General features: G+C 45.0%; 1 protein-coding gene and 1 long non-coding RNA gene across 13 annotated transcripts in view; one reads left to right on the top strand and one right to left on the bottom strand.

Annotated features, from left to right (window-relative positions):
• LOC308200455 overlaps window positions 1–5,777 on the top strand; it is a 35,107-nt gene extending 29,330 nt beyond the window's left edge. The window contains exon 7 of the long non-coding RNA XR_013955618.1: window positions 5,650–5,777. This is a non-coding gene — a long non-coding RNA (uncharacterized lncRNA). The remainder of the gene's footprint in view (window positions 1–5,649) is intronic.
• The window catches only part of DNAH1 (dynein axonemal heavy chain 1), a 78,401-nt gene that overhangs the window by 56,635 nt on the left and 8,752 nt on the right, over window positions 1–13,014 (bottom strand). For 11 of the 12 annotated variants that reach the window (XM_080606254.1, XM_080606245.1, XM_080606249.1 and 8 more), the window contains exons 5-15: window positions 12,227–12,383; window positions 11,252–11,384; window positions 10,133–10,294; window positions 9,353–9,605; window positions 7,974–8,131; window positions 6,953–7,164; window positions 5,644–5,942; window positions 4,499–4,649; window positions 3,735–3,928; window positions 2,168–2,393; window positions 1,274–1,393 (exon numbers count right to left, since the gene is read on the bottom strand). In XM_080606254.1, the coding sequence (XP_080462380.1) occupies window positions 1,274–1,393; window positions 2,168–2,393; window positions 3,735–3,928; window positions 4,499–4,649; window positions 5,644–5,942; window positions 6,953–7,164; window positions 7,974–8,131; window positions 9,353–9,605; window positions 10,133–10,294; window positions 11,252–11,384; window positions 12,227–12,383 (2,065 nt within the window). The remainder of the gene's footprint in view (window positions 1–1,273; window positions 1,394–2,167; window positions 2,394–3,734; window positions 3,929–4,498; window positions 4,650–5,643; window positions 5,943–6,952; window positions 7,165–7,973; window positions 8,132–9,352; window positions 9,606–10,132; window positions 10,295–11,251; window positions 11,385–12,226; window positions 12,384–13,014) is intronic. The other variant, XM_080606246.1, reaches the window with a different exon arrangement.

Here is a 13,014-nt window from a genome sequence, read left to right as displayed (position 1 = left end):
CCCCACTGCCATAGGCAGGGATGCCACCCACTAGATCAGGTTGCCAAGGCCCCATCCAGCCTGGCCTTGACACCTCCAGGAATGGGGCATCCCCAACCTCTCTGGGCAGCCTGTTCCAGTGCCTCACCATTCTCTAAGTGAAGAATTTCCTCCTAACATCCAATTTAAATCTCCCCTCTTTCAGTTTAAAACCATTCCCCCTTGTCCTATCATTATCTACACAAGTAAAGAGTCCCTCTCCATCCTTTTTATAAGAACCATTTAAGTATTAAAAGGCCACAACGAGGTCTCCACGGAGCCTTCTCTTCTCCAGGCTGAACACCCCCAGCTCTCTCAGCCTTTCTTCATAGGAGAGGTGCTCCAGCCCTCTGAGCATCTTTGTGGCCCTCCTCTGGACCCGTTCTAACAGGTTGACATCTTTCTTGTGCTGGGGGTTCCAGACATGGACACAGCACTCCAAGTGGGGCCTCACGAGGGCAGAGCAAAGGGGGTCAATCACCTCCCTCCACCTGCTGGCCACCCCTCTGTTGACACAGCCCAGGATACGGTTGGCCTTATGGGCTGCAAATGTGCACGGCTGGCTTGTGTCGAGCTTCTCATACACCAGAACCCCCAAGTCCTTCTCTGCAGGGCTGCTCTCAATGAGTTCTTTTCCCAGTTCATACTAATGCCTGGGATTGCCCCAGCCCAGGTGCAGCACCTTGCACTTGGACTTGTTGAACCTCATTTGGTTCACGTGGGCCCACTTCTCCAGCTTGTCCAGGTCCCTTTGGATGGCATCCCTTCCTTCTGGTGTATCGACTGCACCACTCAGCTTGATGTCACCTGCAAACTTGCTGAGGGTGCACTCGATCCCATCATTTAAGTCATTGATGAGGATATTGAAAAGCACTGGTCCCAAGACAGACCCCTGAGGGACACCGCTCATCACCGGCCTCCATCTGGACATAGAGGCATTGACCACCACTCTCTGGGAACAGAGATAGAATAGAATGGCCTGGGTTGGAAGGGACCTCAACGATCATCTAGTTCCAACGCCCCTGCAGGGGGCAACATTTTAAACTGCTATTTTAGGTTTGTTGATGTAGCTATTTACATTAAAGTTATATATTTAAAAATATAAATCTAATAATTAGGAATCTTATGGTCTTCCATACATTGACATATTCGCAAAAAAAGTGGAGTTATGCTTCTGAGACCCCATACATCGCACCGATAAGTTTTCTCCTTACTCCCCTGGGTGTACCCTGCCCATGAGGAGAGTTTGCCCTACCTTCTGCACAGCCAGCTGCTCAGGGACTCCCTTCATCCACTCCCGCAGCTCTGCCAGCTCCTCAATACTGTTTGGTTTCTCATGCATCTTCAAGCTGACAGCTTTGTATGCATCACAGATCTGCAACAGGACACAGCAAAGAAAAGAGCACCCCCACAGGTCTGCAGCTTCAGCATGGGGCTACCAAGCTTCATCAGTCTGAGGACTGATCTTTTCCATAAATAAGCAATGGCAAAGGTTGTTACGGTACTGAGCTCATAACCCCCCACTTGAGCCAACCAAAACTGAGGTAAGCAACACCTTTTAAAAATCAAGTCATTAATCACTAATGGTCAAACTGTAAAATGTGTCATGATCCACCCACTTCCCACTCTGAAGGTGGTCTACAGTTATGAGTACACAGTGCCGTTCTTTTTCTTTCCACAGTCTTGCTCCACCCACCTCATATGAGGTCGAGTGAAAAGAGGTTGGGGGAAAAAAAAAAAAGAGGAAGAGGAATGGCAGGTATATGTTTGAAATGATGATGAAAACAGATTTAGACAAACCTCTGAAAGATGCAACTGTCTGTATTTCAGTTATCTTCAGAGCAATGAAAAGGATTTGCCAGCTGTCTAGCAGACAGATCTTTTCAATCCACAGATACTTTTTTTTATAAGACGGTAGGGTATTGACGACTTGCATCTCAACAGACTTTTTTTCAGGCACATAATATATTCAACAGTCTGCACATCACCCTTCTTGTCATTTTTTTAACTAATAACTCCAATGCAACGTTTAGAATGTTCTCAATAACTAAGCCTCAGTTGTTGTCTCTTGGCCATCCCACAAACACACTGACTTCAAAAGCACGACAAGACAGGACACTGACAGGCAATATGGAACAAGGTAACTTACATTCTCCACCTGCAAATGGAGATTTTTAGCCAGTAAGTCCAACATGGAAGTGGCAAGTGCTTTGTATTTTTTGGACAAATTTTGCTTAACACCTTCCACGCTGACATGGAAGGGACCAATGACAATAGAAGTAGGCAGAGAGTTGTCCAAATTCTCCATTTCAGACAAGTGTGTGTTTACTACGGTCATTACATCCTGAGCAGATGGACATTGCTCTTGGTAGTCTCTGTAAGTAAAAACATCAACAAAAAAAGGTAAAATAGACCTTAAAATTATTTGAACATCCCTGCTGCTTGAAGGATGTCCAGACATGTCCACCTAAATGATCAACGCATGAAATGAATGATGTGTGTGTTCACAGTTATTAAAACATACATCTGTTTGAATGCATGCAACTTTTGCAAATGCAGACTGAAAGGCAGTCAACTCCTTCTAGACCTTACAGCTGTAGATTTGTCCACATAGGACGTGAGGGGTGTTTTTAATATCATAGTAAAGTACATGAGCGCTAGCAAAGACGTCTCATGGGCTTCGGTGTAAAGTCCACCATGTTAGCAGAGGTAAGTCCACTGATGGGTGACCAGCCTGCTCAGAAGGCTCTGCAGTACTGTCTTCACTGCTACAGCTTCCACCTCCAAGCAGAGGAAGCCAGGCTGCCTGTGCCTACCTGCGTTACAGCCACGCACACGTAGCAAGGTAGACAGGCCCCCAGTTACAGAAGGCACACATACAAGACATCAAATTGGTTTGTAGCTGGATAATGTTACTGGGGAGAAAGGGAAGGGACAGATTCAACTCTGCAATGGATTTTAGAGCACAACAGGTGTGATGATAGGAAAACATGCAAAAAATAATTTAACTGTAGAAAGGGAGTGGAAGAATGATAAGAGAGGTATCAAGGCAAGAGGAAAGGGAGAGACAAAATGAAAGCACTGGTGTAAACAGGGCAAGATTAGGAAGCAACGTTTTCTGAGAAGACACAAACTTGTTAGATGGGATTTGTAAATTTCTGTAGTTGTAATAACAAAAGAAAAACGGCTTCAGTTCAACGGTTTGGACTGACTGGAAAAAACAAAAGGCACCAGAAAAAGACCATTAAAGTAACTGGAGGGTAAAGGACAGCACAGGTGTGAAGAGGAGTTTTGGCAGTGAAAACAATGAGGCTGAAGCAAAAGAAAACATTACTTTCTACAGAATGCTATCAGCCTGAACAGACACTATTTGAAGTCAGAGTCAAGTATGCTGATTAGATTTTCAAACAGGATGAGTCATTTTTAGGGCCATTAATATCTCCAATTACACTTACAAACATGTCAGGAATGTGACTGCTGTCAGAGGTACAAAGAAATTCTCTCTGCCGCCATCAATTTCCTTTGAAAGCACGGACCACTGCCCATGGCAGAAGGCTGCCTCTGATGGATGTCTGATCTAACATATGAACATCTGAGACATGTCACACACATTTGGGGGCTCAAATCAGGTCCCACATTCTCACACACATCCCCTCAAAAGCTTTCAAAAAAGTCTCGTGTTTGTGTCAGAGGCACCCCTGTGAGACACCACTTACTTTAGCAAGTACTGGATATCATTGTTATTGAGCTCTAGGAACTTCTTGTATTTCCTGGCATAGGCTTGGAGAAGGATCAGTGTCTTTTGAATGGCAGACCACAGAGTCTCACGTAGTTCTTCCACTTCTGGTTCATGCAAGCCCACTGAGTCTAGCAAAGGTGTGCCCGTGATGAGTATGTTCTCTATCACATACTGGAAGAGGAAGAGGAAGAAGAGAGGTCTTTCAGGACTAGCAGAGCTAGCTGTGGCCCCGACAGGAGAGGCAGCTTCTTTTGGAAGTCATGCAGACCATCCTTAGTTGTGTCAGGAATTGTTTTATCAGTTTTAAGCTATTCCCCAAAGAAGGAAGATCTAGGGAGACGGGTCTTTCAAAATAACAGGGAGAAGGATGCATATGCAGAAGAGATCTGTACTACGCTAATGGCACTGGAAAAGGTGCTATTTCCTTTATGAATCTATTTTTATTAGCTGCCATGCGCTCTGGACAACCGGGCTACTTAGGACACGGCTCCACAGAACCTGCAGCACCCAAAGAAGAGATAGGAACCATGCAGAATAGTTACAGAGATGCAGTGCACAAAGAAACACTGTTAGAACAGAGCTGCATTAGCACAGCACTGTGCCCGAATTAACTAAACTGGATTCCTAGCTACCTACTTCTGCAGCTCTCTCCCTCAGTACAAGCTTGTGGGTGTTTACGCCAAGCTGCAATGCGCTGGGGAGATGTGCACAGCTGGATCACAGCTGATGCAGAATAGTTACCTTCTCCAGCTGTGGGACAGTGTGAGTCACCAGTATTCCCTTGTCAAACAGAGAAAGGAGGGACTCCTCAAAGCTCTCCAGAGAGGGACTGAAATGAACACCACCGTCATCTAGGACAAGGTCTATTACAAAGATTGGATTCCTTTGAGGCCTGCAGTGGGAAGAGACGAGGAAGAACAGAGATGTTTTTTGAGAAAACAGCACACAACTATATCGCAGTGGTGTTGATACTAAAATTGCCTACTGCATAGCAGATGAAAGCAGAGGAAAGGAGGACTGATCCATACAGATGAAGGTACGGGTAACTTCAGAATGCAGCGTTTTGTAAAAACACTGAGACCTCTCATCTGCCTAAGAAGGAAGTGGCAATCATGACCGAGATCCCCAAAAGACATAACCTTATGTTGAGAATTGGAGCAGCTTTACAGAAGAACCACATTCAGCATCTCCAATATACTCTAAAATGCCTTCCGGAAATTATATCGAGTATCTCCCAATCTCACGTCAGCAGCACAGCTCAGGATCAGCTGAAGTCAGTGTAGACTTCCACTGATTACAAGGTCTCTAGTAAGAGCCTCATGTGAGTGGCAGGTTTTTTTCTTTTCCTCCTGTTTTCAATTTCTAAGCCTTTGTTTTTTAATACCACAAAGGACAGAAATCCTTAAATCAATACTCCAGGGGGAAAAAAAAACCTAGGCACAATGACAGCCTGAATTTGGTATTCCTTAGAGATCCCAGGACAGATCCTAATCCTGGGCTTTAACCCAAGAACGAGGGGAATTAGCGCCCATAATGCTTCCTGGTGTTCTTCTTCCTGGGCTCCAAAAAGAAGTTAGCAGTAATTACTCGCTCCTTCCAGGATGCTGGAAGGGGTTAATCTTTAGAACAGGATGTAAAGGTAGCAGACCTTGCTTCTGTTGGGGTGCCTCACATCATTAAATCAGCAACTTGAAAGCTGTACTAACAGAGCAGCAAGCTATGTGTTGGTCTCACAGATGGTCTCAGTCAGATGGAGGGCTGGGGAAAACAGCCCAGCTTAAAGCTCCCATACAGCTCAAAACTTGCTTGCAAAACAGTAATTTGAAAGACAATGGCACTTTTATGCTATTTCCACCCTTTGACCTTCTTTTCTCTCCCTTCCTTACCTGTAGGAACTATTGATGAGGTCATCTCCCCATTCCATGTCCTCTGAGCAATTCAGGACACTATGGCAAGCATCCAGAAAAAGCTGAGTGAAGCTGACCAGTGATTTCTGGACCAGACTGCGCACAGAGTCCTGCATGATGAATTTGATGCGCTTCATCAGCTTATGTAGTTTGGACATCTGGTAGATATCCCAATTGCTCTGTTCCAGGTTGTACCAGCCTTTGCCTGCATTTCTCAGGCTGCTCTTTACTGCAGTCTTTAGAGTATTGATCCAAGTATCCTTGAGAAATGTCTGAACCTAGGGCAAATAAACAAAGCAAGCTGTGTAATCCTCCGAGGGCTGACAGGAAAACAGTATGGCCAGGTTTGCTGTGTCTGCTGGACTTTTCTCTGTGAAAAGTAACTGTTTAGTACTGTAACTCACAAATCCATACATACACTTGTGGCACTGAAGACCTGCTATACATCTTCACTGACAAAAGACCTACAAAATAAAGCCTGATATGAAAAAGCAGGAGTGCTCTATTCTTTCTTTTTATACATAGTCTTTCCTTTTTGTTCTCTTTTCTATAGAACAGTATCCCTGGAGCTGCCTGTGTCAGGGTCCCTTATAAAAAGTTGTGTAGACAGTATGATGAGCAAGTAAAGGACATAACGTTGTCTTCTCTTGACAAGTGAGGAGAAAGGGGGGAAGCAACCAAGGGCAGCAGCAACCTGCAGTGTTTTAATTTATTAAAATACCACCAAGTGTCACTTTTGCTCCACAGGCAGCTGCTGCTTGTGTACGATAACACACTCTCAGTCACCGAGTGGATGACAGCACTGCCTAGCTGAAACAGCATGGGACTGGGAAGGACTGGCACATGCCCTCTGCCACTGACTTACTGCATAACCCTTGGTAAGATGTGTAGCTACTCTGCATGGCCATACCCAGTGTGCAAAGTGCTGTCCTCATTTAGAGAGCACAAAAATCTTCTGGTGAGAGTTAGTACAGAGTTGCAATTTTTTGTCCTAGTCTGTCTATTGACAGTGCAAGCAGAGTAATCTAATTAAGTACATAAAGAACAGAGCGTAGAAAAGCATTACCCCCACGAGTGCTTCAGGAAGAATCTTGTGCCTTGCAGCAGAAGGGATAGGGGAAAAAAACAAACTAGAAACCTGTAAGTGCCAGCCAGGACTGTAATCTGCAGAAGATGAGGAGGGAAGAGGAGGGGCTGTGTAGCCCTGTGTGGCTGTTTGTTCAACACAGAACTAAGAGCATGGACAGCACTGGCTGAGGCTGACTAGGGGGCCTGCGGCTTCCCTCACCTGGGTGAAGGTCTGGATCTGGATCTCTTCAAACTCCTCCAAGCTGACATGCTTGGCTAAGGTTGAATTAAACAGAGACATGGTAGCTGCCTTGTTGCACTCTTCATGAACCTGTGCAAGGACAAGGATAACTTCTGGCTTGGTCAGGAGTGAGACAAAATTGAAGTCTGCTTGTTGTTTGCCAAAAGGGTAGTCTGGGATGCAGGTGAGCCCTGGCACCAAACAAAAGAACACATTATTACTTGCAACAGTAACTCAATTTCTGTTACAGAGGAAGAGTACAGCTCCTTTTAAGGGTAGGGCTTGTGAAAAGGACTCTTCTCCAGTGCATGAGCCTTATCATGAAAGCAGTTTCATCACACGGCTGAATGAAAGAGTGTCTGCCCTGCAGCAGAGACATTCTGCAGCCTCCCATTAGGAGCTGAGGGACTGTTGGTCCCTGACATTCCTGAGTCATGAAGTTTCCAAGACAAAGAACATAGGACTTGTGGAATCTTCTCATTGAGGCTTCAGAACACAGCTGGATCATCTCAAGCTACTTCTGAACCACCTCAAGGTGTTCCAATTTTTGGAAGATTTTAGTGCACAAAGTACCCCTCCCCTCATCCCTTTTACTGTGATCATTTCCCTCCAGTGTGAGGGCATAAAAGAGCCTGACTTCTTTCACACCTGAAGTATGCCACAGCTGAGCACAGCAAATAGAAGGCAGCCAGCCCTAGCATAGTGCAGAGTGAAAGACAGTTAATTATACTGCCATGCATTTGGTGCCATTAAAGGTGCAGACTTACTGCAGCTTAGCTGACAGATGGTAATGTGTTATACTGAGATAACATGAACATGCAAATACACTCTAAAAAAGAGCAAGCATACTCAAAAGTCTCATATCATCTCTTCCTGCTGTCCCTTATGAGCCCTAATCATCATTGTGAACCTGAGAGTTTCTGTAATAAAGTATAAAACCTATCATAGACAGACGTCCTATAAGCACACCAATTTCAAACTATTCCGCTGCATCCCATACCTTTCTCTGGTACTTTATTCTCCTCTTTGTCTGGCAGGGTGACGTAAGAAAACGTCTGAGGTTCGGAAGTGACGACTTTGTCAAAGATGATCCTGTTCATGGTGCGCTCATAGTCTAATCTCACTTCTTTCTCCAGACAGCCCATACAGTCTAACACTCTGTTACAAGACACGGGAACAATGATAACCCACTATGTCTAAGCAGAAGTGTGTCTGTAGCTTTAATGAAAGATGTATCCTTCACTCACTCCTGGATCTGCTAACCCAGAAGCTCACTTACTGCTAAATGTATTAGCACAGCTGTGCAGAAAACAGAACAGCCATCAAAGCTATCAACTCGACATTTAATGATGGAGGTAAATGGGAACCTAGAAGTAGGACTGCAGTCTTCTCAAATGTCTTTTCATATCCAAGCAAAATCTCTACTGGGGGCATGCAAACAGAGAAGCATTACAGAGGGGAGGGTTAATAACAAAGAGCTGAGGAAGCCAGCTGGCAATTCCGGAGAAGCAGGGCTATCTGGAGCATCTTCCCAACTGCCTCCTGCTGAACACCTCTTGATGTTAGCTTCCTTAGCCAGAACATGTGTATAAGTGCTGAACACCTGCTCTGCTTACCCTAGGAAATCATCATCATCTTTCACTTCAGGCACACATAGTACTTTTCTTTGTGCCTATATTTCTGTTCACAGAGACCAATTACTCTCCTACACTTCTGTTTAGGCTTGCGGACTGTATGGACCCTAACACCTTCCTGAGCAGGGCAATCAGTCATGGCTGATTCTCAGCAAAACCACTAATGGCTCATGATTCATCAACCCAGGAACTCTTAAAACGCCTTCCTGACATGAACTGCATCTCAGAGAGACACTCGACTATATCCAGGTGGAGATCTCACGTTCTGTTTGCTTCACCCTGTGCAGATCTTTTGATTTGCTTTTTGGAGCTGTTAACAAGTAGAATTGTCACCAGAAAAAAACAGCCAACTCTCTGGAGGCAGTTGGTCTGCAAATAATTCAAAAATGACTGATCTGTGCACTGGAAGCACAGGGAGACAGCAAGGTCAACCAGGCCATTTCTGTCCAACTTTCTGCTGTTGAAGGCCACTTAACTGCATGTGTAAGCACGGCTCAGTGGATCTGCACGTGAAGTCTATCTCCTTCACCCAGATTACCCCATCCTGCACAGTCACTGGGCCTCCCATCCTACCTACTTCTGATGACATTCTGGGCAAGAGATGTGCACATGCTGGAAACCAAATGAGGCTATGAGTTGGCTGTTCAGGATCTGCCTCAACTGCCACCCACTTTGTATCCCTGTGAAGCCTTACAACGGTAATGGGCTGAAGGCTGAGACACAGGACATGTACTCGATATTTTACCTCTTCTCCTTCTTCAGTTTGGGAGTATGCAGAGCCCACAGCTTCATTCTCCCCAGGCTCTTCTCGCTGATGCTATTTAGCCCATCTGTGGGCATGCAGTCCACATACAGGTGATAGAGCATCAGTGCCTGTGTCTTTTTACGCAAGTTGTTGGCAGAAACTACCCGCAGTGCAAACACTCGAGGATCTTCAGCCAGAAATAGCAAGCAAACTCGTGGCACCCAGTACTGACACGACAGCAGTGGGGCTCTTCCTGAGAAATGAAAGTGAAGTTTACAAAAGTCTACAGGGAACACAAAACTCAGAATGGCTTGTGGTGCTGACAACATTTGATGGACAATGTAACTGCATTGGCTTAATGGAGATCAAAATGAGGGACCAATTCTGAGGAAAGAAAGAAGCAAGGAGCACGGAATTAGCAGTATCTCCAAGCCTTTCAAAAGGTGCAAGTTCATTTTAATCTGTCCACAACCCCTTCAAAATGACATTGGTCCAGAAAGACCGATATTTAAGTTGTCACAAAGGCAGGAAAGATAAGAGACGGAAAAAGCAAAGGCATCTCCGCAGGGAAGCCCTCAAATAGGTTGTCAAAATGAGGCATGGACTTCTCTCATCTGGAAGTTTTTCAGGACAGGTTAAACAGACATGTCAAAAGTGGTATCAGGGAGAGGATTAAATGACTTCTTAACATCCCTCCCATCTTTGCTTAGGACTAGTGTGGGTAGTGGACTGGCTTTCTGAATATATGCCAGATCCCCAAAAGCCTTACTTGAAACACACCTTCTGGAGTTTTTCCTCCATTGAGGATGGGTCTCCCTTCTTCATCACGCACCATCCCATTTTCATCTGTCTTATGGACCAAGTAAAGCTTTGTCTCCTTGTCATAATCCAGAACACCGACATCAATCCACTTGTAAATTAACTTCTGGCTTTTGGGGTCCTCTGAGAGAAGAATCAAGGATTAAAACATGGTTAGTTTTTCTAACTAACAGGTTAGGGGATTTTTAGCCCTTTTCCAGAGGGCTATAGCAAGCACTTTTCTGATAAGAGTGGTACGGCTACAGTCAAATCCATTTACTAGCTTCAGTCTGTCAATCTCATTTCTGCTGTGATCAGCTAAATAACAAACTCAGGTCTCACTGTTCAGCATTGCCAATTGTTTGCAATACCAGAGCCCTCCATTTCCCTCCTCTGGGTTGTGATCAGGTGTAGTGTTCCCCAGGGCAGCTGCACACAAACAGCAAGCAGAAATCAGCCATCACATGCTGGCTGCCCAAGAATTTACACAGCTTAGCTTTTAGACATTTTGGTTTTGCAGCCAGCCAAGCCTCCGGAGGTTACTCCAGAGCTGCAGTCAGTACTCGTGCCAGCTCCTATGCTTCTAAAGCTAGTGCATATGTGTTGATAGGAGCTGCAGTCACAACTGGACTCCACTATAGGTGTACCTAGTAATGTCTTCTCATTGGGAAGGCTCTGGGTGACAAGAAAACAACATACATTCACGTCATTTAATATACCCCAGATTTACCCCTTGGATTTTCACTGCAAACTACACTTGACTTCTGATCTTTCCTGAAATCCAGGCAGAACATAATATGTTCAAGCTAACTTCAGCCTACCTATCAATAAAGCAAAATTTTGACTGTACTGAATTCCAGGCACAGAAACAGGAAGGTAAAAATCAGAGGCTATTTATAAAATGTACAAACAGTCAGTCTAGGGCAGGACTGACAGTCATCGAGATCCTTGGTCTCTTGCTCTGCTTTAACCTAGTCAGAATGAGCTATTGCTTTTCTGCTGTTCAGAGCTGCATTCATCAGAATCTACGTTCCCTTCTGTGAAATGGGCCCATAATTGTTAGCACTGCCTCACTTGAACAGTAACTCATTCAAGCTTTACCATGTCCCAGCACGTCATCTGTAGGTAAAAGTGCTTTTCCAGGCACTGGCTTTCTATCATGACATCCTGGCTCCAGTCCTAGTGAGATCCACTCTTCTGGTGTTCGACAGTCATACTCTTCATTGTCAAATATCTAAAAAGCCAGGGCATGAGTGAAATTAAGTCTTGTTTCAGAAAGAAGAAAATACCTGGTACAAAATTTAATGAAAGAAGAAGTAAAACACAGAACATCTTGAGTTGGAAGGGACCCACAAGGATCATTGAGTCCAACTCCTGGCTCCACACAAGACCACCCAAAAATCAAATCATATGTCGGAGTGTTGTCCAAACACTTCTTGAACACCAACAGGCTTGCTGTCATGACTACTACCTTGGGGAGCCTGTTCTAGGGCCCCACCACTTTCTCAGTGAAGAACCCTTTCCTAATATCCAAGCTGAACTTGCCCTGATGCAGTTTCATGTCATTCCCTCGGGTCGTATCACTGTCACCAGAGAATAGATCAGTGCCTGACCCTCTGTTCCCCCTCGTGAGGAAATTGTAGAAGTTTGCAGTTCCTAAACAGGCTACAAAAAGTAAAAACAGTTAAGGCACAAAAGCTGTGCTGATCTTTGATCAACAGTCTTCTCCCAAAGAGCAATATCTGCACCTCTAGTCCTCTCCAAGGGAGAGGCCACCACCTGGAGAGGTTCCATACAAAAATACTGTTGACTATTGCATCCAGAAGGAAACATGAAACAATACCTTTTATTTGAACACACACATGACAATGTGGAACATCCTCAATGAGGATCTAATGGAAGTTAAGGATGCCCTGTGGAAGATGCTCACCATCATGTAGATATCCGTCAGGGCCCGGTGCTCCAAAGCATTGCTTTATTCCTTGTCATATCAGTGACAGCTAAGCGTCCTGTGATTCTCAGAAACATCCTGTGGTATAAGCAATGAGACCACAAGTGCTAAATGTGTTTTCTTACCTTTAGCGGGAGGTAGGTAGGAAAGACAGGATCTTTTTTCTCCTCAATAGTTGGCATATTTTCAGAATCATGGTGCCTTGGCATCAGCTGATTGGAGTCTATCCCCTCACTGGCCAAGAGCTGAGCAATATCGAAGCTGAGATATAGTCGTCTTCTCCTGTTTTGAATTGGATAGGAGAAATAACCATTTAAAGCACCTAGAAGGGCTCCCGTACCTATAACTCTGCACATCCTTGCACCGGGATGTTGCGGGCTTACCAGAAGGCATAAGAGGTCATCAGAGCTTTAAAATCTGACAAGCTGACACACTGAGAGCAGGGTTGCAGGAGGCTCCATTGCCAGCCTACTGCCGTTGCCAACAATAACTGCCACAGTTAGCTGTGTACACCAAGCTGAGCCAATGCGGAAAAGCATCTGGTTTCAGTCCAAAGCAACTGCTGTGGGGATCAGCCTCACAATGGCAGAGAACTGCTGGATCACAGAGCACTCTCAGGGACCTAGTGCACACGTGTTCCACTCTTTGTGGATCCTACCAGGGTTGTTCTACATAATTTTTCCAGCAGCAAGGCTTGCTTTCTTCTTCAAGATGACTTACTAGTTGGTGGGTGGTTTTTTTTTTTTTTTTTCCCTTAAATGTGGATTGCCTCATTGATGTCAAGAACTCCCACACCCACAATTCAATTGGCTCAACTGGCAGGACAGGGACAAGCAGCAGGAGAACTGCAAGGAGCACTGGGGCCAGGAAGAACCAGGAACTGAGAAGCTTTTTTATCGCAAAGATGATTATT

Source organism: Anser brachyrhynchus (genome assembly GCF_964034855.1).
Source record: "Anser brachyrhynchus genome assembly, chromosome: 10".
Lineage (NCBI taxonomy): Eukaryota > Metazoa > Chordata > Aves > Anseriformes > Anatidae > Anser > Anser brachyrhynchus.
This window is presented reverse-complemented; position numbering and strand designations above follow the sequence as displayed.